We start from the raw sequence: 19,493 nt of genomic DNA on the forward strand, positions 1-19,493 counted from the left end.
ATGCACTAGACCTTATATAGCTGTCTATGTGGAGATTACCCTCCCTGCCTTCAGTCTGTTGTGTGTATTGGCCTGTCAACAGTCAAAAAAAATGAACTTGTCCAAACCAAAGGCCTGTTGTATCTTATCGAAAACACATGGTCCTGCAGGATGACACCAGGAGCATGTCCAACCCTTTCATACATGTGTTTTTCAGCTCCTTCTACACATGTGTGTGTCCTCTTTATATATTGCCCATGTCTGCGTGCACATGTAATTCCACGCCTGTTTGGTACATACATTTGTCCTGATTCTCACAGACATGTTTTTTCTCTCTCCTCATTTTTTTAAATTTTGTATGTTTTTTTTACCAGGCCACTTGAGTTTCCAGGACTGCTTTGTGACTTCAGGAGTGTGGAACGTAGCCGAACTCGTCCGTGTGTCGCAGAGTGAGTCACTGCTATGTTTTTGTCTCATACATACAAAATAAATATCTATAAAATAGAAACATCATCATCCTTCAAGGTATAATTTGTTCTATGTGTAAAAACAGATCGAGACCCAAAGGAGATATATGGTGCCTCCTGTGGTTCCAGACTTACACATCATGAATTGGCACAGATTCTGCTTTTTTACCGGCAGTGTCAAAACAGAAGCAGTAATGAATAAATGCACTTCGGTGCCTAATCCACATTAGGGACAAACCCACAAGTCTGGGACAATGTTGGAATGTTAACCACACTAGCAAATAGAGCGTCAGCAACTGCTTCTAACGCAAGTAAAACAAGTAGTGTTAGCGAGCTAGCAATATACCAATCAAAAATAAAGAAGACACAGAGCAAACAATTCAGTGGTCTACTTCTGTTTTAATTCCAAAGGAGTATTGATATTTATTTTAACTTGCCAGCTGACGTCTTAATAAAAACAGGTCAGTGAAACATGTCAGGTCCATAACACTGAGCAAGACTTGACCTGAAAATATGATCAGAGTGTCAGTGAGCGTTCAGTGTCCATGCTGGTCTGTTGCTGTTGCAATGAGATTTAGTTTGGATCTGAACTAAAAAGTTAAAACCAAAGTCATACAATCACACAAATGAAGTACTTAATGAAGCGTCTCCTCTTTTCTTTGAGTTAGAATGACTTAACCCTTTAACCCCTGACGTGTCTGTGGTGAGCGTTCTGAATGTATAATTTATTTTAAATATTCATAAAAATCCAACCTTTTGCTCAGTAGGAAAAATTTCAAAACGTGCTGATAGAATAGACCTTGCACTTTCCATGGACATCTGAGCATGCTCAGTTCACCTCCCGCCACCTGTGGAATGGGGGGTAAAACACAGAGCAGTGAATGAGACAGAATTTGGGTTTTGTTTTGTTTTTTTTACACCATTTTCCTTGTGGTTTTTTGTTTTTAGTGTTGTTTTCCAGTGTTGTGGTGACTGTCCTTAATTTAGTTTTTTTTTTTTTACTGTGTTTTTACTGAGTTTTAACCGTGGAACTGTTTTATGGAGTTAAACAGGGGTCAAAAAGCAGATGGACTGATGTAGAAAAAAAGAACCCAAACCAAAAAACTACTGGGCCCAAATTCAAATACTTGTTGCTTATTTTATTCTGTTTTTACTTCATTTTAGTCCTTTTTTTTGGGGGGGGGGGGGGCATATTTTTTCATGTCATTTGTTATTTTGTAAATATTTTATTAATTTTTGTTCATTTAGTTGCTTATTTTGTATATTTTCCTACATTTTTTTTTTTTTTTTTTTTTTTTTTTTTTAATTTTTCTTCCATTTTGTTCAGTCTGTGGCTTATTTTGTTCATGTTACTTATTATTGTGTTGGTTTATTATTCTTTTTTTTTTTTTTTTTTTTTTTTTCATTTCATTGGTCACTTTGGCTGTTTTTGTTCATTTTGTGGCTTATTTTACTCCTTTTTTCTTTAACTGTGTAACTATTTTTTGGAGTTCAAAAAGCAGCTGGACTGATTTATAAAAAAAAAAAAAAAGAGCCCAAAACTAAACCTACTGGGCCCAAATTCAAATCCTTGTTGTTGTTCAGTGTGTTCCAGTTCACAGTTGATGTGCAACATCCTAGATCTCTTATTGATCTCCATTCTAGTGCCTTATTTAGTCCAAACCTGTCAAACTTCAGTTCCTCTCTTTGTCTTTTTCTGTTCTTCCACCTGTTTTGACCCTAAAACACAGTAAAACAAAACCACTGAAGAAAAGGTACACAAGCACATACTCACAGCAGCTTTAATGAACCTGAAACAGATGCAGATTCACAGCAGAACCTTTACCTGGAATCAGGGCTCAAGGGTTAAAGGGTTAATATGTGAACCTTTACCTGGAATCTGGGTTCAGGGGTTAAAGGGTTAATATGTGAACCTTTACCTGGAATCTGGGTTCAGGGGTTAAAGGGTTAAGGAGAACATATAATGTACACTTTAACTCAGACTGACTGCTACTTTGGCATGGTAAAAGTCCATAACTTTCTGGAAAATGTAGCTGATTGCACAGGGTTCATTTTGGATGAATTCCACCGTTGCTGATTACTTTTGCCTTTTGGTTCGAACTGTGCTGATATTCTCGTGTCTCTCTGGGTCTGTTCATTCCTCAGCCCCGGTGGCTACAGCGACCGGCCCAAACTTCTCCCTGGCCGATCTGGACAGTCCAGGCTACTACAACATCAACCAGGTGACCCTAGGACGGCGCTCCATCACCTCCACCCCCTCCACAAGGTACACACACACACCCTCACACACACATCACTTCAAAATGAACTTGTTGCGTACTAATATTCTTCATTTCTTACTTCTCTAACCTCTTAAGTCGACTGTATCCTTATGCTTAGTTTGCTCTGCTTTTTGATTGTGCTCTTTCTTTCTCTTTTCTCCTCCACTTTTTCTTCTTCATCACTAATCCCTCTCACCCCCCCCCGGTTTTTCCCACCGCTCTGTCCGTCACACCGCCTGTGTTTGTGTCTTTTGTCTCTGTTTTTTCCCTGGCTCCCTCTGCCGTCCTCTCCTGCTCATCTTACGCTGCAGGACTGAAATGGAGCTTTATGCAAGTCTCCCACGGAGGTAGTTACACTCATTACAGAATATCTCCCTTGATACTAATGTAACACAGACCCCTGCATCACACTCGTGCAAAAGCCACACACGCATGATGTCACACACACATATTTAAACATTTTGGATCCGCAGTGAAACGCTGTACATTCACAGCCCCTCTTATTTTATTGGTCACAGATGTATGAGTCTATAAGAATCTGCAAACACACACAAGAAAGCGTTCCAGCATCACCACACACTTTCTGCGCTCAGCGTTTAGCATCAGAACGCTTCTGGGCCGGTATGGATCCAGCATGCTGAATAAAAGCAGGCCTTATGTTTGTCTCGCTGTCTCCAGTTGTGTTGCTCTGTCCCCCCTGTGGCTAAAACATAATATGAAAGCAAAACATTGCAGGGAAACCTTGACATTTTAAAATGGCTTATTCTTAATTCCATGCAGACACATGCCTGACTCCAGAGGAAATGAGCATTCACAGTTTTCCTCAAATGTCCTATAAATTATATAAATGCGCAATTTTTAAGAGCTACAAAAATCCAATTACAAGTGTCTGTTGGTTTCAGTAAGAAACCTGGACAAACACGTTAACGCATAAAGACCCAAACAGCCACCATCGATCAAAACCATCTACTGATCTCAACTGTTTAATACCTGTTGATCCACTAATCCTATCAATACATGTCAATAACTGATGTAAAATACAGGTTGTCATCTTTTCACAGTCATAAGATACAACCCATTTGGATGTTAAGAGGCTCCGTTGTGAACATGGAAACACCGTCATCATCTACAACATTGATTCACCAGTAAAACCCATGGAGTTGGATCAATGACAGAGGATAAAATGAACAAAAATAAATGTAAAAAAACCTACAAAATAACAAATAATGTGGAGAAAAAAAAGCAAAAAATGTACTAAAATGAAGTTAAAATTAAAGTTGAAGTTGAAATTTAAAAAAAAAAATCAACAAAACAGTAAGTAACTCACAAAATAAGCCACAAACGGAATGAAATTGAAGAAAAAATAAATAAATTGGATAAAAATTAATCAATACATGTCAATAATTGGTGTAAAATACAGTTTTTTATCTTTTCATGGTCATCAGATATGACCCATTTGGACGTTCAGAGGCTCTGTAGTTACCATGGAAACACTGTCATCTTCTACAACATTGATTCACCAGTAAAACCCATGGAGTTGGATCAGTGACAGTGGATAAAATAAACAGAAATAAATGTAAAAAAAACCTACAAAATAACAAATAATGTGGAAAAATAAGCAAAATGTGTACTAAAATGAAATAAAAGCAACAAAAAACAGCCAAAGTAATGAATAAAATGAACAAAAATTTATTAAAAAAAAAAAATCAACAAAATAATTAGTAACATTAACAAAATAAGCCACAAACTGAATGAAACTGAAGAAAAAATAATTTGAATGAAAATTAATCAATGCATGTCAATAATTGATCTAAAATACAGTTTGTCTTCTTTTCATGGTCATCAGATATGACCCATTTGGACGTTCAGAGGCTCCATAGTTACCGTGGAAACATCGTCATCTTCTACAACATTGATTCACCAGTAAAACCCTTGTAGTCTGATGAATCACAGTGGATGGAGACACTTGGTTTATGTAAATTAATGATAGATTTTACTGAAAAAGTCACTTTTTCTTTAGTTTTCTCTGTTTCTGTTATAATAACCCTCAACTTTAATCTGAGTTTTATGAACATCTACATGATCAGTGAATTGAATATAGGAAAATACCAGATTTTGACTGAAAAATGCAATATACAGAGGATAAAATTATATTAAATGGTGGTAAATCACTTAAGAAAGGTTACATAGAGAGAAAAATTCATTTAGGAAGTGACACAAAAGTAACACTGGGTCTTTATGGGTTTAAGACAAATGGGGGAAAAACACACGAATCTCAAAAAATTGTCTATCTCCTTTACTTTATAAATTCAACCCAACTCCTTCCTCTCTCTTCAGCTCCAACAAGCGCAAGTCCATTGACGACAGCGAGATGGAGAGCCCGGTGGATGATGTGTTTTACTCAGGCCGTTCCCCAGCGGCGGGCAGCAGCTCTCAGTCCAGCGGTTGGCCCAATGATGTGGATGCAGGTAACACTCTGCACACAGTTCACCTGTGTACACCTGTCTGCAGCTGGGCTGAGGGTCATGTCAAATCAGTGGAAAAAAATCGATTTAATCAACAGTTAAAAATTCCAAACTAATTAAAAAAAAAAACATAGGGTGTCGAAGTCTCAGTTCTTGTTTGTCTTTTGATTTCATGTCCTTTAAAGTCCACATTTGTGGTGCTACAAAGCTCTAAACCAAATACTGTCTGTGTACTTTTTGTAAATCTAAAACCAAAATCAGCAAAGAAAAACTAAGAAAGGAAAAGAAAGATATTCAAACAGGAGCAGGATGATGTGCAGTTAATATCCTCCTGCCCCCTTACCCCATATTTTTCTACTGGACACAAAGTCCCATGTCAGCTCCACAAAATAACTCCAAAAATATTATACATCTCAAAAATAAACTCTGTCCAAGCCTTTATACATGATATACATTGTATATCTTAAAACAGTATTCATAATCATATAATACACATTTTTTCATTATATATTAATACATTATACTATTATATACCGTACTTTCCTGACTATAAGCCACACCCACCCCGTCTCCAACATCTCACCATCCAAGCTGATGCCAAGCGTACGTGCAGCAGCTCTATTTCCTTCTTCAACAACTGCATCGATTGTTAGCCCGGAAAACATAAATTAGCCGCATCATTTTTGACCCGCGGGTTCAAAGCGTGTGGAAAAAGTCAGGGGCTTATATACATTGTATTAATAATGCACATTATAACAAAGTGTAGTTTTAGGTAGCTTGCTCTAATAACAGTATTTCTACTTAAAACATATCTCTTCAGAGGTGTACTTGTATGCTACCTTTTTATAATATCTTAAGAAAAATGTGATTTGTACAAAACTTAATCTTAAATTGTGTTAAAATCTCAAAAACATCTTCAAAGGGATTCAGTTTAAGAGTCTGCTACCTGTGGACAACCCTGAAAAGTTGTGAAAATAAAAAGAACATCATTATTTCAAAGATGTTTAGACTCTTGATTGATTGACATATTTATTTCAAATATGAATGAAAAGGGGAAAAAAAGAAGAAAAATAACAAACAAAACTTTTAAACATAAGACATATAATACATATTTGAAAAGGAGTGACAAGATGTATAACTTACAAACTCCCACCCCTTCTCCTTAAATAATTAATAACAGTAATAACCTTCCTAGTCTAAACACTTCTATACTCTAACACCTGATACTTACTGTTAAATAATTTGGTTTCTGGCTTTATATTATTATATAAATGTGCCTGTTTGATTGGATAAACAGCAGTAAACTTCCAATGCCATTGAAATCTGAGTGGAGGGAATCCAGAAATGTCCCGTATAAAATGACCAAAAATGCTGGCCCCACCCACTGAAAGTAAGCATCCAATCAGAGCATTTGTTTATTGAACTGATCTGACATGGACCAGAGGCTCCAGTTTGCTTCGTCCACTCTATCTTCCTTCCAATATCATGCCCATTTCCCTCTGCTGTGCTGACCCTTTTCTTCATCACATGACCCTCCCTCATCATCACCATCCAATGACCCTCCTCCATTCACAGACGGTATTTAATAATGGCCACGCCCACCAAGCAGAACAGAGGGAATGTTACTGTACCAGTGTTTCCCTAAAACACATAAACACAGATCTGGTCAGTTACTTCCAGCGCTTTGACCGTGCTAATAGTTTTGGATTTATTTGCTGAGGTTTTCACGTCTCCTAGCATCAGACGTTGTTCCTCTAATGACATTTTACAGTCGGGTTTTTCCAATCGAGCCACACCTCTGTGACAGGGTGGAGGCAGAAGTCTCATTGATGGATATCTCAAATCCTCATGCATATAAAACCAAAACTATTTGCATGCTCAGTGTGAAAATATTTGTCTTCAGGGTGAATTTTCCCTTTAATCAGACTGTTAGCTAAGTATACTGAACTATTTGTCGTAGTGTCTGCTGTCTGAGTGGCATAGATGGTTAGATTTTGTTTAGCTAGTTGATATGCAGATTCATGAACTGACTTTGTGTGTGTTTGTGTCTTTGTTCAAGTGTTTCTATTACACATTGAGTCATCCACAAAAGCACAATACAGTCATCACTTTTTTATACCCAAACCATGAACACTTCCACCCTGTTGCACCATAAAAAAGATGATAATTAATTAACAATAATAATAAATAAATAAATAAAATAAAAGACTCAGATATTAGTCACAGACTAGTATTAATAAGACTACTCTGGAATAAGTGAGGGATCTACACTGCAAAAATCCATATCTTACCAAGTGTTTTTTTTTTTTTATTTCTAGTCAAAATATCTCATCACACTGAAAATAAGACATAATCACCTAAAGAGTAACTTTTCTGTGAAATATAAGAACTTACTTTTAGACAATAAATCTGTAAAATCTTATTCCAAGATAATTTTCACTCGTTCCACTGGCAGGTTTTTTTTTTTTGCTTAACTCAAGATTTTTTTTGCTTAATTCAAGCAAAATATCTGACAATTGAACAAGTAAAAATTATCTCAGTAAGATTTAGATTTTTTTTCCCAATGCACCTATTTTTATGTGATTCAGAACAGGATGCCAGGTACTGAAAAACTTATTGGCACATCCTCTCATAGAATATGTAATTTTTTCCCATGTTAAATGATGTAGAAGATCCAAAAACTAAGATTTAAATGTTGGAGGTTGTTTATCTTTCCATTTAAGTAGTATTTGTCTACGAGCTAGATGAGCGGTAAAGGCAATCAAATTATTATAGTTTTGATTAAAATGAAAAGAATGTGATGTAATGCCAATTATTGCAATTGTTGCCTCAGGTTCAATATGAGACCCTAATACATCAGAGAGAAATTTAAATATTGACTGCCAAAAGTTTTTCAGTTTTGAACAAAACCAAAACATATGAGACAGTGTGGCCGGCTCAGCTTCACAGCCATCACAAGTAGGATTCAAGTCCCATTTAATTTTTGCCAGTGTTTGTGTCTTTATGTGAGTGTGTGACACCACTTTATAATACTACCAAAATAACAATATAAAAACATTACTGGATTCCTGTTTGAACAGTTTTCCATGTCATTATGTTTTAAAAGTATTAACCAGTTAAGCCCATTAAGTTAACCTGATCTGCTAGTGTAGTGACAGGTTCAGATGTGTGTATTTCTACTATATTAAATGTTTTTGTATTATTGCAAAGAATGACAAGACAAAGGCTCCCATTACAACGTATGACTAAAATGAAGCTTAAGCAACCATCATCTGTGTTAGCTTAGCATAAACACTACAAACAGTGGAGGCATATAGCCTCTTAATCAAACTTTTATCCTAATGTGACTTAAAAACTGAGGACTGAGAAAAGAAGGTCAAGGTTTATTTATATAGCACACTTAAAAACAGACACTACTGTCCCAAAGTGCTGTACATAATCATAAAGCAAAATAAAAGGAAAAAAAACATTTAATAAAATAAAACAATACTGGCACATAGTTCATGCATGAAAAATATATTGAAACACAGACAAACATGCAGAGAAAGGTACGCCATGCTAATTATTTAGTATGTAGCAGTTCAAGATTACACTACATCTAAAATGGCTTATACATAAATACAAAATAAATACATCTAAAAATTGGCTTAGAGTCTGGTTTTGACCGACTCGATATGTAAAGTGTTGTGAGATACTGTAACTTTTGTTATGATTTGGTGCTATGTAAATAAAATTTGATTTGATTAGAAATGTATGTACTATCTTGACCTATGACCTATATTTTCTTGATGAGCTTTGTATCATAAAGTTCATTATATCAAAATGCAACAGTGTTAAAACTGAAATACATAATCTATTCACTAGTGACCTATCCCTCTTTATTGAGTAAACATTACTGTTTAACTCAACTTGGAGCTATTTCACTAAAATGAAATTATAATTTTAAAATACTGTAAATAAAAAAAAAATATGTAAAAGCAACTTTAAGCTGTTTAGTTCTTAGTATGAGTACTGTGAAAGGTAATACCCGTGGTATCTGCTACAGTTGACATAGTCTATTGTTGTTTTGAGCGAGAGATGCCTAGCAGCAGAAAGTACATAGTGTGTGTTTAAATTCATTTCAGCGTTACTGTTAAATCCCTGTGTGTTATGAGCTTTAAAGCAGTTCCACACCAGTGTAATCACCCATTTGCCTCTCACATCAGAACCACTCACCCATCAGCTTGCCGCACTAGTTGCTTTAGCCATCCTGATGTCAAATGTACGTACAATAGTCATAATGTATATCTCAGGGGTGCGGTATAGGACTGTGGGGATTCTATTAAATTGCTAAATTGTCATGTATCCTTCAATTTATAACCGCCACTCCCACTCACATGCTTCCATTTTAACACTGCCAGCAGTAATGATGTAACTATTTTATAGACACTTGCTGCACTCTATAACATGAAAATCCCCTGTTGCCCATTATTTAAACCACCCTTCTTTCTCTTCTCTCATGCTTTCCATCTCTTTCTCTGCCTATCTTATTTCTGTCCTCCCCTCCTTCATTGTTAACTCTTCCCTTCTCCCCTGTTTGGCCTTTCAGTGCAGCACCATTTGGCCAGTGTGCAGGAGAGGAAGATTAAGCATGAGAGCGATGGAGTGCAGTTTCCTTACCATGGTTAGAACAACATTAAACATTATACTGTGTACATGTATACATGCTCTGACTTCAACTCACACCACCCTCCACTTGGATGCATCTCTGTTCTTCAAGTCCTGTGTTGCACTTCCTGTGAGCTGTTTCTGCATTTTATTTTTCATCCATCCTCCTCTCCTCTCCTCTCCTCTCCTCTCCTCTCCTCTCCTCTCCTCTCCTCTCCTCTCCTCTCCTCTCCTCTCCTCTCCTCTCCTCTCCTTCCTGTCCTCTCCTCCTCCTCTCCTCCTCCTCCTCCTCCTCCTCCTCTTCCTCCTCTCTCTTGTGTCTTGTTCTCTGGCTGTGCTGCCGCTGGGTGGGGTTGTGTTTCTACCAGATGTCTGCTGTTGTCCATTGTGGGTTTGCCAAAGCCTTTTGGTCGCCCAGTAGCTCCATAACACTCACCGCCTGTCTGCCTCAAAGATGTTGTTGTAAATCTGTGAAAGAAATCTAGGAAGATAAAGATATCCTTGGTGTATAAAAAACATCCCACACACACAGTCTGATTATGTGCATTATCATATCCAAAAAACCCATTGTTGCAACCCACCGCATCCATACAAACAAGAGTTTCTGAGGCGGTGTGAATTTGTCAGAAACATTGGGATAAGTGCTCTGGTTGTAGTAATTTTGTCGTCGAGCCCTGGGAGAGAAAGCGAGCGATGAAAGACCCAGAAAAGGAGGGGTGTGTTGTGAATGGGGGTGGATTGTTGAGTAGCGGCAGTGTTAGCTGCTCCATCCAGTCCCGCTTGTTTAGAGAGCTGTTGAGTGGTGTCCCCACCTGCCGTAGGCCTGATTCAACCACCTCTGAAAAACAGACAGCCCAGAGAAAAAAAAAACAACATACGACCCAAACAAACATGACTAAAGGCGCTCAGGTGTGTCATCAATGCACAAGGTACCGTCTGTCTCCGAGACATGCTTACTCACTTACAAATGGCACACACACAAATAACTCGATTTAAGCACATGTATACACTTCTTTCTCTGATTTACATTCACACACACACACACACACACACACTCCCCAATCTGGAGAGGAGCAGCGTTCCGGTCCAGATGGCGCCTCCATGTGTCTACAGCGAAGGGAGCTACTGGGTTACAGCAGACATCTGTTCTGGTGATGGTGGTGGTGGTGTTGGGAGTGAGAGATGAGGGAGAGGAGTGGAGGGGCGGAGGATAGGAGGAAGAGGAGGAGGAGGAGGAGGGGAGGTCCTCTGCCTCTGTCTGCTCTGGAGGTGATTCTCTACCTGAATGAAAGGCTCCGAGGCGTAGCAGGTGATCATGTAATTCATCATTAAGGCTGCGTCTCCTGCTCTGCTCTGCTTCCTCCTCCTCCTCTTTCTCCTCCTGCTGCTCAGTGGTGGGGAAAGCCGCTTAGCAACTTTTCAGCATGGAGGAGACGTACTTTGTGATACTGACAGAGAATATTAGTTAATTATGGTGTTATGGGGATGAAACTGTGATGTGAGCATGGTTATGCTGTTGTCAAGTTGTCCCTGCTTTGCCTCCAGCACATTCCCTCAGCGTTTACGAGCGCTAATGATGTGTAGTCAGCTAATGAGAAGCACAACTTGGAGAATTTTGTTTCTTGCCTACCTGAATGATAATTGTGTGAGCTTTTTTCTTTTTGTCTTTATTCTGTTTGTGTGTGCACATGCTAGTGGACCGGTTTTGTGACAGTTAAGGTTTGTGTGGTCGCCAGCTTGTTAGCGTGGCAAGACTAGAGGGTCATGGGAGCAATTGGCCGCCATTCTGCTCTTACAGCGTGCCAGGAGCAGGACACAGAAATAATGTAGAACAAACAACTGTGTGTCTTTGTGTGTGTGTGTGTGTGTGTGTGTGTGTGTGTGTGTGAGAGAGAGAGAGAGAGAATATGTGCATATGAACGCACATAAGCACGCACCCACACACAGATTAAGAGAGAGATCAGAGTAACTTCTGTTAGCTTTATCAGACAAAGCTTTCATTGGGCATCTGGGCCTCATTTGCCGTTCCTCACTGAGAAGCCACATAATACAAGATATTTTAGCAAGATACGGACTAATTAGGGAATATCACAGAGACTAAAAACAATATGTATAATTTAAGGCTGTTTATGCATAATAAGCTTGTTATAATTAAACTTGTGCTGTGGTGGCAGGCAGTCGTCCCTATATGTAGCCACAGAGGAGCCCAACAGGCTTCAGTGCCAGGATGTATTAAATCCACAACATGTTGAGATTCAGTTTATCGTCTTTTTAAAGTGTAATCAGGGTAAGTAAACGCTGGTTGAAATTATACATTTTCCCCTGACTCTTCGTTAGCACTGTGTTTAACAAACTGTTCCACAAAGTTGCTGCTAACATTCATGACCTGTTTTAACAGCTGAATGACCTACTCCACCGCCACTGCATGTATGTGACAGTTATAGGCACAATTTACACAACACAAATAATCGAACAGGGACGCATACATTATTTTTATTTTATTTAACCTTTATTTAACCAGGAAAAAAGTCATTGAGATTAAAAATGTCTCCTGACCAAGACAGCTGCAGCAGAAGTTACAGAAAATACAAATCACAGACATACATCCACACTACAAATATGCTTAAAACACAATAAAGGTCATTTCTAAAACCATACATAAATCACTAAATTAAGAAGATATGTATAAAACACCATCAGTAATTTAAAAGGTATTAAAAGTATAACAACAATGTTCCTTAAAAGCATCTTAAAGCAGAATCTGATTCAGTCAATTAGAAAAACATCAACATCCACATTTATCCTTTTCCCATTGATTTAAAATGACTTTGAATGTATTTAAACAGACCAGTTCCTTCAGTTTGATCTGCTTCTGCTGGTCGTTCCAGGCAGTGGAAGCAGAACATTTTCCCAGTTCTGTTCTAACTTTTTGAACTCGTAGAGAAAACAGACCCTGGGATCGGAGACTGTAATTATTATACATGAGTATGTGTTACTGTACAGCAGTGGTTCTCAGTCTTTTTCTATGGGGCCCCCGTTTGGAGGATGACAAATCTCCAGGCCCCCCTCAACCCCAACAACATTGTACCAGTGGTGCAATTATAACTTTTATTGAAAGAAACATCAATATTGTAACAATACTTCTTGCTTTTCCTTGAATAATTTTTTGTTTAAATTAAAAATAACTTATATTTTTGTTTGAACAATACAAATAAACTCAACCAGACTGCCCCCTGAGACCATATTTTTCCAAATAAAAATAGGAAATGTGCAACTGCCTTGCAACTATGACAATAAAGTTACCTTTTTTATTTTTTTATTTTTTTACAAATTTTGGTAAAGATGAACATTTTAACAATATCGGTGACTGCAATGAGCCCATTTCTATTGCACATGTCAGAACATTAAAGTGGAAACTGTACAAAAACACAAACATGTCCCATGTTTCTTTTCCAGTCCAATCCTTGTCCATACATACCATCACTTACGCTAGCATGAAACAAAACTGAAACTTGGCATACTTTTAACATACAACTCCCGACTTCTGTGCCTCTATTATACAGTGGATCTTACATGAAATTTTCACAACTTTTAGCCCATATCCACTGGACCCCCTCCACTGCTCTATGGGCCCCCCACAAATTCTGGGCCCCATGAATTTGTCATGTTTATCCCTCCCCCTTTATCGGCGCCCCAGTCCAACGCTAAAACATTAGTTCCACCTGCTACATGTTCTAACCTGAAGAATAACAAAAAAAAAAAAAACGCCCAGGAATCATCCCATGATCCCCCAGTTATATTATCATGAAAATCCAGTTTACATATTTATTATGTATTATATATTTATTACATGTCCAATAAAGCTACTGCAATGACATAAAATAGAATATCGGAAAGATTTTAATCTAGTTTTTGTGGTGCAGTTTAGTGTGCTTCCCACTTGCCTACATACAACAAGTAGGAAAAGAGGAAAATATTCAGTAACATTCTTTTAGAGGAGAATTAACAAATTAATTTACTGTTCATTTGAAATAAGCTCTGGTGTTGACTTATCACTAATAAATTATTGACTTTTAGATGAATTTTTATTGAATTTTAGATGCTAATGGTCAACGTCTATAATTAATAGACGTTGATAACTTTGTCATTTTATTTGATGTGTTTTGTTTGTTATTATAACTTACTCACTTTAACCCATAAAGACCCAAACATCCACCGTTGACCAAAACCATCTGCTGATCTAAACTGTTTAATACCTGCTGATCCACTAATTCTATCAATACATGTAAATAATTGATGTGAAATACAATTATTCATCTTTTCATGGTCATCAGATATGGCTAGTTTGTACATTCAGAGGCTCCGTAGTTACCGTGGAAACACTGTCATCTTCTACAGCATTGATTAAGCAGTTAAACCCATGGACTTGGATCAATGACAGTGGATGGACACACTGGGTTTATGTTCAATTAATGACAGATTTTGCTTTAAAAGTTACTTTTTCTTCACTTTTCTCCATGATTTAATAGCCCTCAACTTGATAATCTGAGCTTTTATGAACATCTACATGATCATTAAATTAAATACAGGAAAATATGTGATTTTCACTGAAAAAACACAAAATACAGAGGATAATATTACAGTAAATGGTGATAAATCACTTAAGGAAGGTTAAATATAAAGAAAAAATTATGTGGGAACTGACACAAAAGTAGCACTGGGTCCTTATGGGTTAACAAAGATATGATGATTTCAAGATATTGTTGAACATTCACTAAATGTCATTCAGTGTCATTCCAGTGTTTTAAAGTCATATTTCTACAATATCCTGGACTGCGGTTAAACTGTCACTGCTTGTGGTGCAGCAGCATTTTTAGGAAAGGGTTCTTGTTTGTTTCAACATGTGCATAAAAACATGAGTGAATGCTCCAGTGCTTTTACAAAAAAACACAGAAGATAATATCACAATAAATAGTCATAAATCACTCCAGAAATGTTAAATATAAAGAAAAAAGTCTTTTGGAACTGTTGCAAAAGTTGCACTGGGTCTTTATGGGTTAAACAAACTAGAGAAACAACAACAAAAAAAAAAACTGTTGCAAGAACTGTGAGAAATGAACACCGGTTGTAAAGTTCTGGTTGAGGAAATCGGGACAATTAGCTACAAGTTGCTGAACAGCTTCACTCAGTTCAGTAAAACTATAAAGTTTAGTTTTTTTTTTTCTTTTGGTCCACCACCACAGCAAGCTGTTTCACACCCAAATAGTAATGTCATCCATTTTTAATATAGAAATATTGAATATAAATATGTCTTCCACCCTGATACGATGATTGCATTGTTAACATTTGTATATTACCATGTGAGATTTAAAGCACACCATCAGATGTTCAGTATCTGTGCCAGATGGATGAGGAGCCTACACTATTACTGTTCTCCTGGCAAATCATGTTGGACTTTTTATCATCTTGGAAATCCTAAAGGCTTTTTGTTGAGCTGTTGTGCACTTGTTTCTGTTTTTAAAAGCATGGTGATAAGTAATTGGCCAGACACTTGTTTGACCCGCTCATTGACACCGTCTTTGTTTTTATATGGAGCCTCTTTTTCCCACAATTCCACCAGTGCATAAAATCCATCTCACCCCTCGTACTGTTTCCGCTCCTCCCACCATCATGGAGAGTCACATGATACGGCGAGCGGAGCATAAGCACGGGCGCCCACCTTTTTCTATACTTATCGTTGCCCACACAAGCACAGCTGCGCCCATGCTGCCTATGAGCATTGTGGGTAAATAGTGATAAAACATTTCCCAGTGCAGCATTAAAAAAAAGCTTTTCTGAAATCTGCTCCGTTAGATTTTTATATGCTCTGCTCATAAAATCTATTTCCACATCTCTTTGGGCCATGTTGAAATTACCCACGTCTTTACTTGAGTGTGTTTGTTTTATATGTGTGAATATTGTGTCGTTTAGTACTTTATGGGGCTTTTACTCGCTGACGTTTTTTATCACTGTTTTTGTTTTGTTTTTTTTTTTGGGTTTTTTGGCCTAATCTGAAGCAAACAAAACATGAGCTCAGTATGTTCCAGAGAGAAGTAATGAGGTCTATGCATCCACGCTGATGCACTTTTCTATACTTTTACTTCCTCATTATTCTCCCGTTTTATGGATTGTTCTTTCCAGTGTTTCATTTCAGTATATATTCAACATTGTGGTTCCCAACAGAGGTCAAATACACCATTTGGCGCTCGTCCTCAAACCCTGAAAGTCTAAATTGTGCCTTTGGATTACCATACATCAAAATAAATTCCCCCAGTGCCCACCGCACAAGGCCTTGATCACAGAAGAGAGCCTCTTTTATCTGTAGCTCTCACACTTTTGGCCATGTTTCTGGTCTGCTGGTGAGCCCGGCCTATACTTAGTGTGCCCATTTTTACCAAACTGAGGGATATTTCATGCAGCCTTTTAGCCTGGGCCGACATTTATAGACAGAGGGGGGACACTTTAATATGTTTGTCTATGTGTGTCGGTCCATGCCGTCACCACTCCTCTGCCGCTTTAACTCCTTCCTCCCATCCAGCGTGGACTGGCAGTTTGCCCGGTGTTCGCCACCCAGCCTGAACAGCTTGTGTGTGCGTGTGTGAAGCATTTCTTTATGAAATACTATTAAGGCAAACACATAAAATACCTGACAGTCAGATATGCAGAAGGGCTCTACATCAGACGATCCATTGATGTATGTTTTGGCCGGATTTTCTGCTGCTATATGTAGTGGCGTAGCTTATGCTGGCTTTGGCTTGAAAAACACAGTCTGCCCCAGATATGACGCCGTCCAAAGTCCCATTCATTCGAACGAGGAATCCTGACAAGTGCAGTGAGTAGGCTGCTGGTTTTGTTGACTGTGTTCCTGTGCCTGCTGTCTTTAAACTGGAGGCACCATCGAACTCTGACACGGGTTTTTTGGTGGAATTATTCAGGTAGTTGGGATGTGATATTTAAAACATCTCTTTGTGGTGACCCTAGTTGGACCGCCACCACATTTTCCCGGCTCTCCTCTGTCCTGACACCCTTAGCCTCCCGACCTACCATCCTTACCCCCCCTCCCCCCGGCATCCCCCTTCACTCTGACCCTCTGCTGCTTCCAAACACGGCCCCTCTCCGGACCCTGAACCTCAGCTGCTCAACCCCCCACCCCACCCCCCTTGGTCTGACAGACATGGTACAGCCTGCCGACTGTACGGAGTAACACAGTTTGTGAGATTAGTCAACCCATCTGAATGTTAACCCAATCAACAAATCAATGAATGAATTGATCAATCCATTGATTTCAATCATGATCATTCAAATTTCAAACAGACTTTAAAGCCTGATATTTTTTTCTAATTCTTGATTAGAGTCGCAGTAAGCAACGCCATGTTTGATTAAAACCTCGTCTCTGTTCTGCCATTTTGTTGATCCCCTTTTTGCCAGGACTCTCATCGCCTGGTTCTCTTAAGAAGCCGGGGAAATTCGATTTCAGCGCCCTGTCCTCCCAGACGAGGTCCCCCCGCATGGCGTTCACCCACCACCCACTGCCAATGCTGGCGGGAGTGAGACCAGGTGAGACCAACCCAGCTCCCGACCCCTCCCCACACCTGATCGCCCCCCTCCTACCTCTTCCTCCCTCTCCCCACCCCCACCCCCTTCAGCACCTCCTTCTACCCACCTCCCACCCCTTCCCCTTTTGCACAAGAGGTGGGAGTCTTTGGGACTAGTGTGTCTGGGGATGACACTGGCAGGTAGCTGTGTAGCCCCCCAAACCCCCCAAACCCCCCCCTCCCCCCACCTCACCCCCTACCCCCCCACTGCTGGTCCTGAGGCTGTCGGGTGCAGGTGAAGCTGGTGCTGGAGCTTTAGGGCGTCTGGGTGTGGCGTGTTTTCCGGGTCTGTCTGTTGGAAGATGCTTCTTGGTCTCTAGATACAACCTCTGTGGAAAACAACAGGTAGTTGCTCCTGTCCTGTCGTCGTCTGGGTGTCATCTGATTCCACAACTTATGTTCTCTTGTTACAGAATTTGCTCTTCTAAATTTTATTTTATTTTACTTTACATTTGTGGTGCAACCCTTGTTACACAAACAAGTGTCATATACTAACGGTTGACATTTTACCACAAACTCTCTGACACAAATAAGAATCTGCAGATACATTTCATTGGAAGATGAGCATCTACTCATAAACTTCTGGAAAATGTATATTTTTACCACTGTATATCCACCAGGGGCTTATAGATAGACTTGAGCCATATTTGAAATGATGTAGTATTGGTTGTGTTTTAGCCACATGCTAAACACAGAAACACCAAGATGACAAATGACATCTAATACTTGGGATTTTCTTTTGGGAGGGGGTGGGGTTGTGTGTTTTTGTTATGAGCCTAATATTGAATCTTAAAAAAAAAAAAAAAAATCCCTGAAAATGGTGCATATTAAAGAGTTAAATACATTCTAAATAAATTCTACCATTGATAAATAGCATTTTAAAATCAGTTCTTTCTAGGCAGAAATCTACTTTTCACTTATAATTAATACTCTATTAATCTACTGCATTATTTCATTCATTCATTTATATGTATTACATTATATGTATATATACATATGTATATGTATGTATTATTTCACAAAGTCTAAAACTGACTTATCAAACCGGTTTACCTGAGCTGTTCCATCCATGTATTCCTTTACAAAGGCTTTAGTTGAAAAACCAGCTAATACCTCCTCAGACAGACATTGGAGATGCAGTTTTTTTAATTTCATGTATACCCCTAAAAACAAACAAAACCTCATTTTTAGCATCTAAAAACATATCTTTCCATGTCCGTACTTGGTAATGTGATGCATTGCAGTTTTTTGTCAAGTATGGAAATATGCATCAGTGTAACACAAATAACATCAGTGATCAGTTAACATGATGAAAGTCATTGCATTTGTTTGCTTTTTTTCTCTCTTCTACTTTCTACTTAAGGAGTTGATTTTCTTAAAATTATCGAAACAAATTGACCCTAGTATAAGCAGGCACATGTCTTCATGCACACTGGCAAGGGGCACAAAATCTGTCTTCCATTTGTTGCCAAGCAGCCAGTCCCCCACCATCCACCAGCTTATCCTGACATCACATATCAATTCAGCTAAAAGAGCTCCAACAATAAATCACTACTCTCTTAATTTTATCAAGAAAGTGACTTTGTTTTCTTTTTGGAAATTGCACGTTCGCAAACTGGAGTAAAGGAGTTGACTGGAGATAATTACCCATGTGCTTTAGTTCTGTAGCTCGGCTACATCAAAGGCTTTTTAAGCCACCAAGCAGATGTGAAGCAATGAGGTTGACCACCGTGTCATTAAACCCTCCTCCGTGGTTGTTGACAGACCATGTGCCTGTTGAGATGTAGCTAAAGCGAGTCCAATCCACACACATACACATGTATACAATATCATGTCCTTTTTGTGGCCAGCGGCTGTGATTTATGCTGTTGTGATTTGTTTCTTTTTACACGCACTCTTACAACGTTCATGCTGGAGCGAGAAAGTGCTTACCACATCACCAGTGTTGTTGTTGTTCAGTGTGGAAAACGAGATCCAAGTGGATTTAGGGGTTGGAGAAGTGGGTTTGAGGAGCTGGAGCGATCACTGTCGTGGTGGAAG

The 19,493-nt window shown here is 38.7% G+C and overlaps 1 protein-coding gene across 10 annotated transcripts in view; it reads left to right on the forward strand.

Moving 5' to 3' along the window:
* The window catches only part of nfixb (nuclear factor I/Xb), a 217,686-nt gene that overhangs the window by 185,852 nt on the left and 12,341 nt on the right, over positions 1-19,493 (forward strand). For 5 of the 10 annotated variants that reach the window (XM_030141290.1, XM_030141292.1, XM_030141296.1 and 2 more), the window contains 6 exons: positions 354-428; positions 2,592-2,712; positions 3,019-3,054; positions 5,045-5,175; positions 9,761-9,835; positions 17,287-17,415. In XM_030141290.1, coding sequence (XP_029997150.1) covers positions 354-428; positions 2,592-2,712; positions 3,019-3,054; positions 5,045-5,175; positions 9,761-9,835; positions 17,287-17,415 — 567 coding nt within the window. The remainder of the gene's footprint in view (positions 1-353; positions 429-2,591; positions 2,713-3,018; positions 3,055-5,044; positions 5,176-9,760; positions 9,836-17,286; positions 17,416-19,493) is intronic. The other 5 variants (XM_030141293.1, XM_030141299.1, XM_030141291.1 and 2 more) reach the window with 2 other exon arrangements.

This window comes from Sphaeramia orbicularis, chromosome 8 (assembly GCF_902148855.1).
Source record: "Sphaeramia orbicularis chromosome 8, fSphaOr1.1, whole genome shotgun sequence".
NCBI lineage: Eukaryota > Metazoa > Chordata > Actinopteri > Kurtiformes > Apogonidae > Sphaeramia > Sphaeramia orbicularis.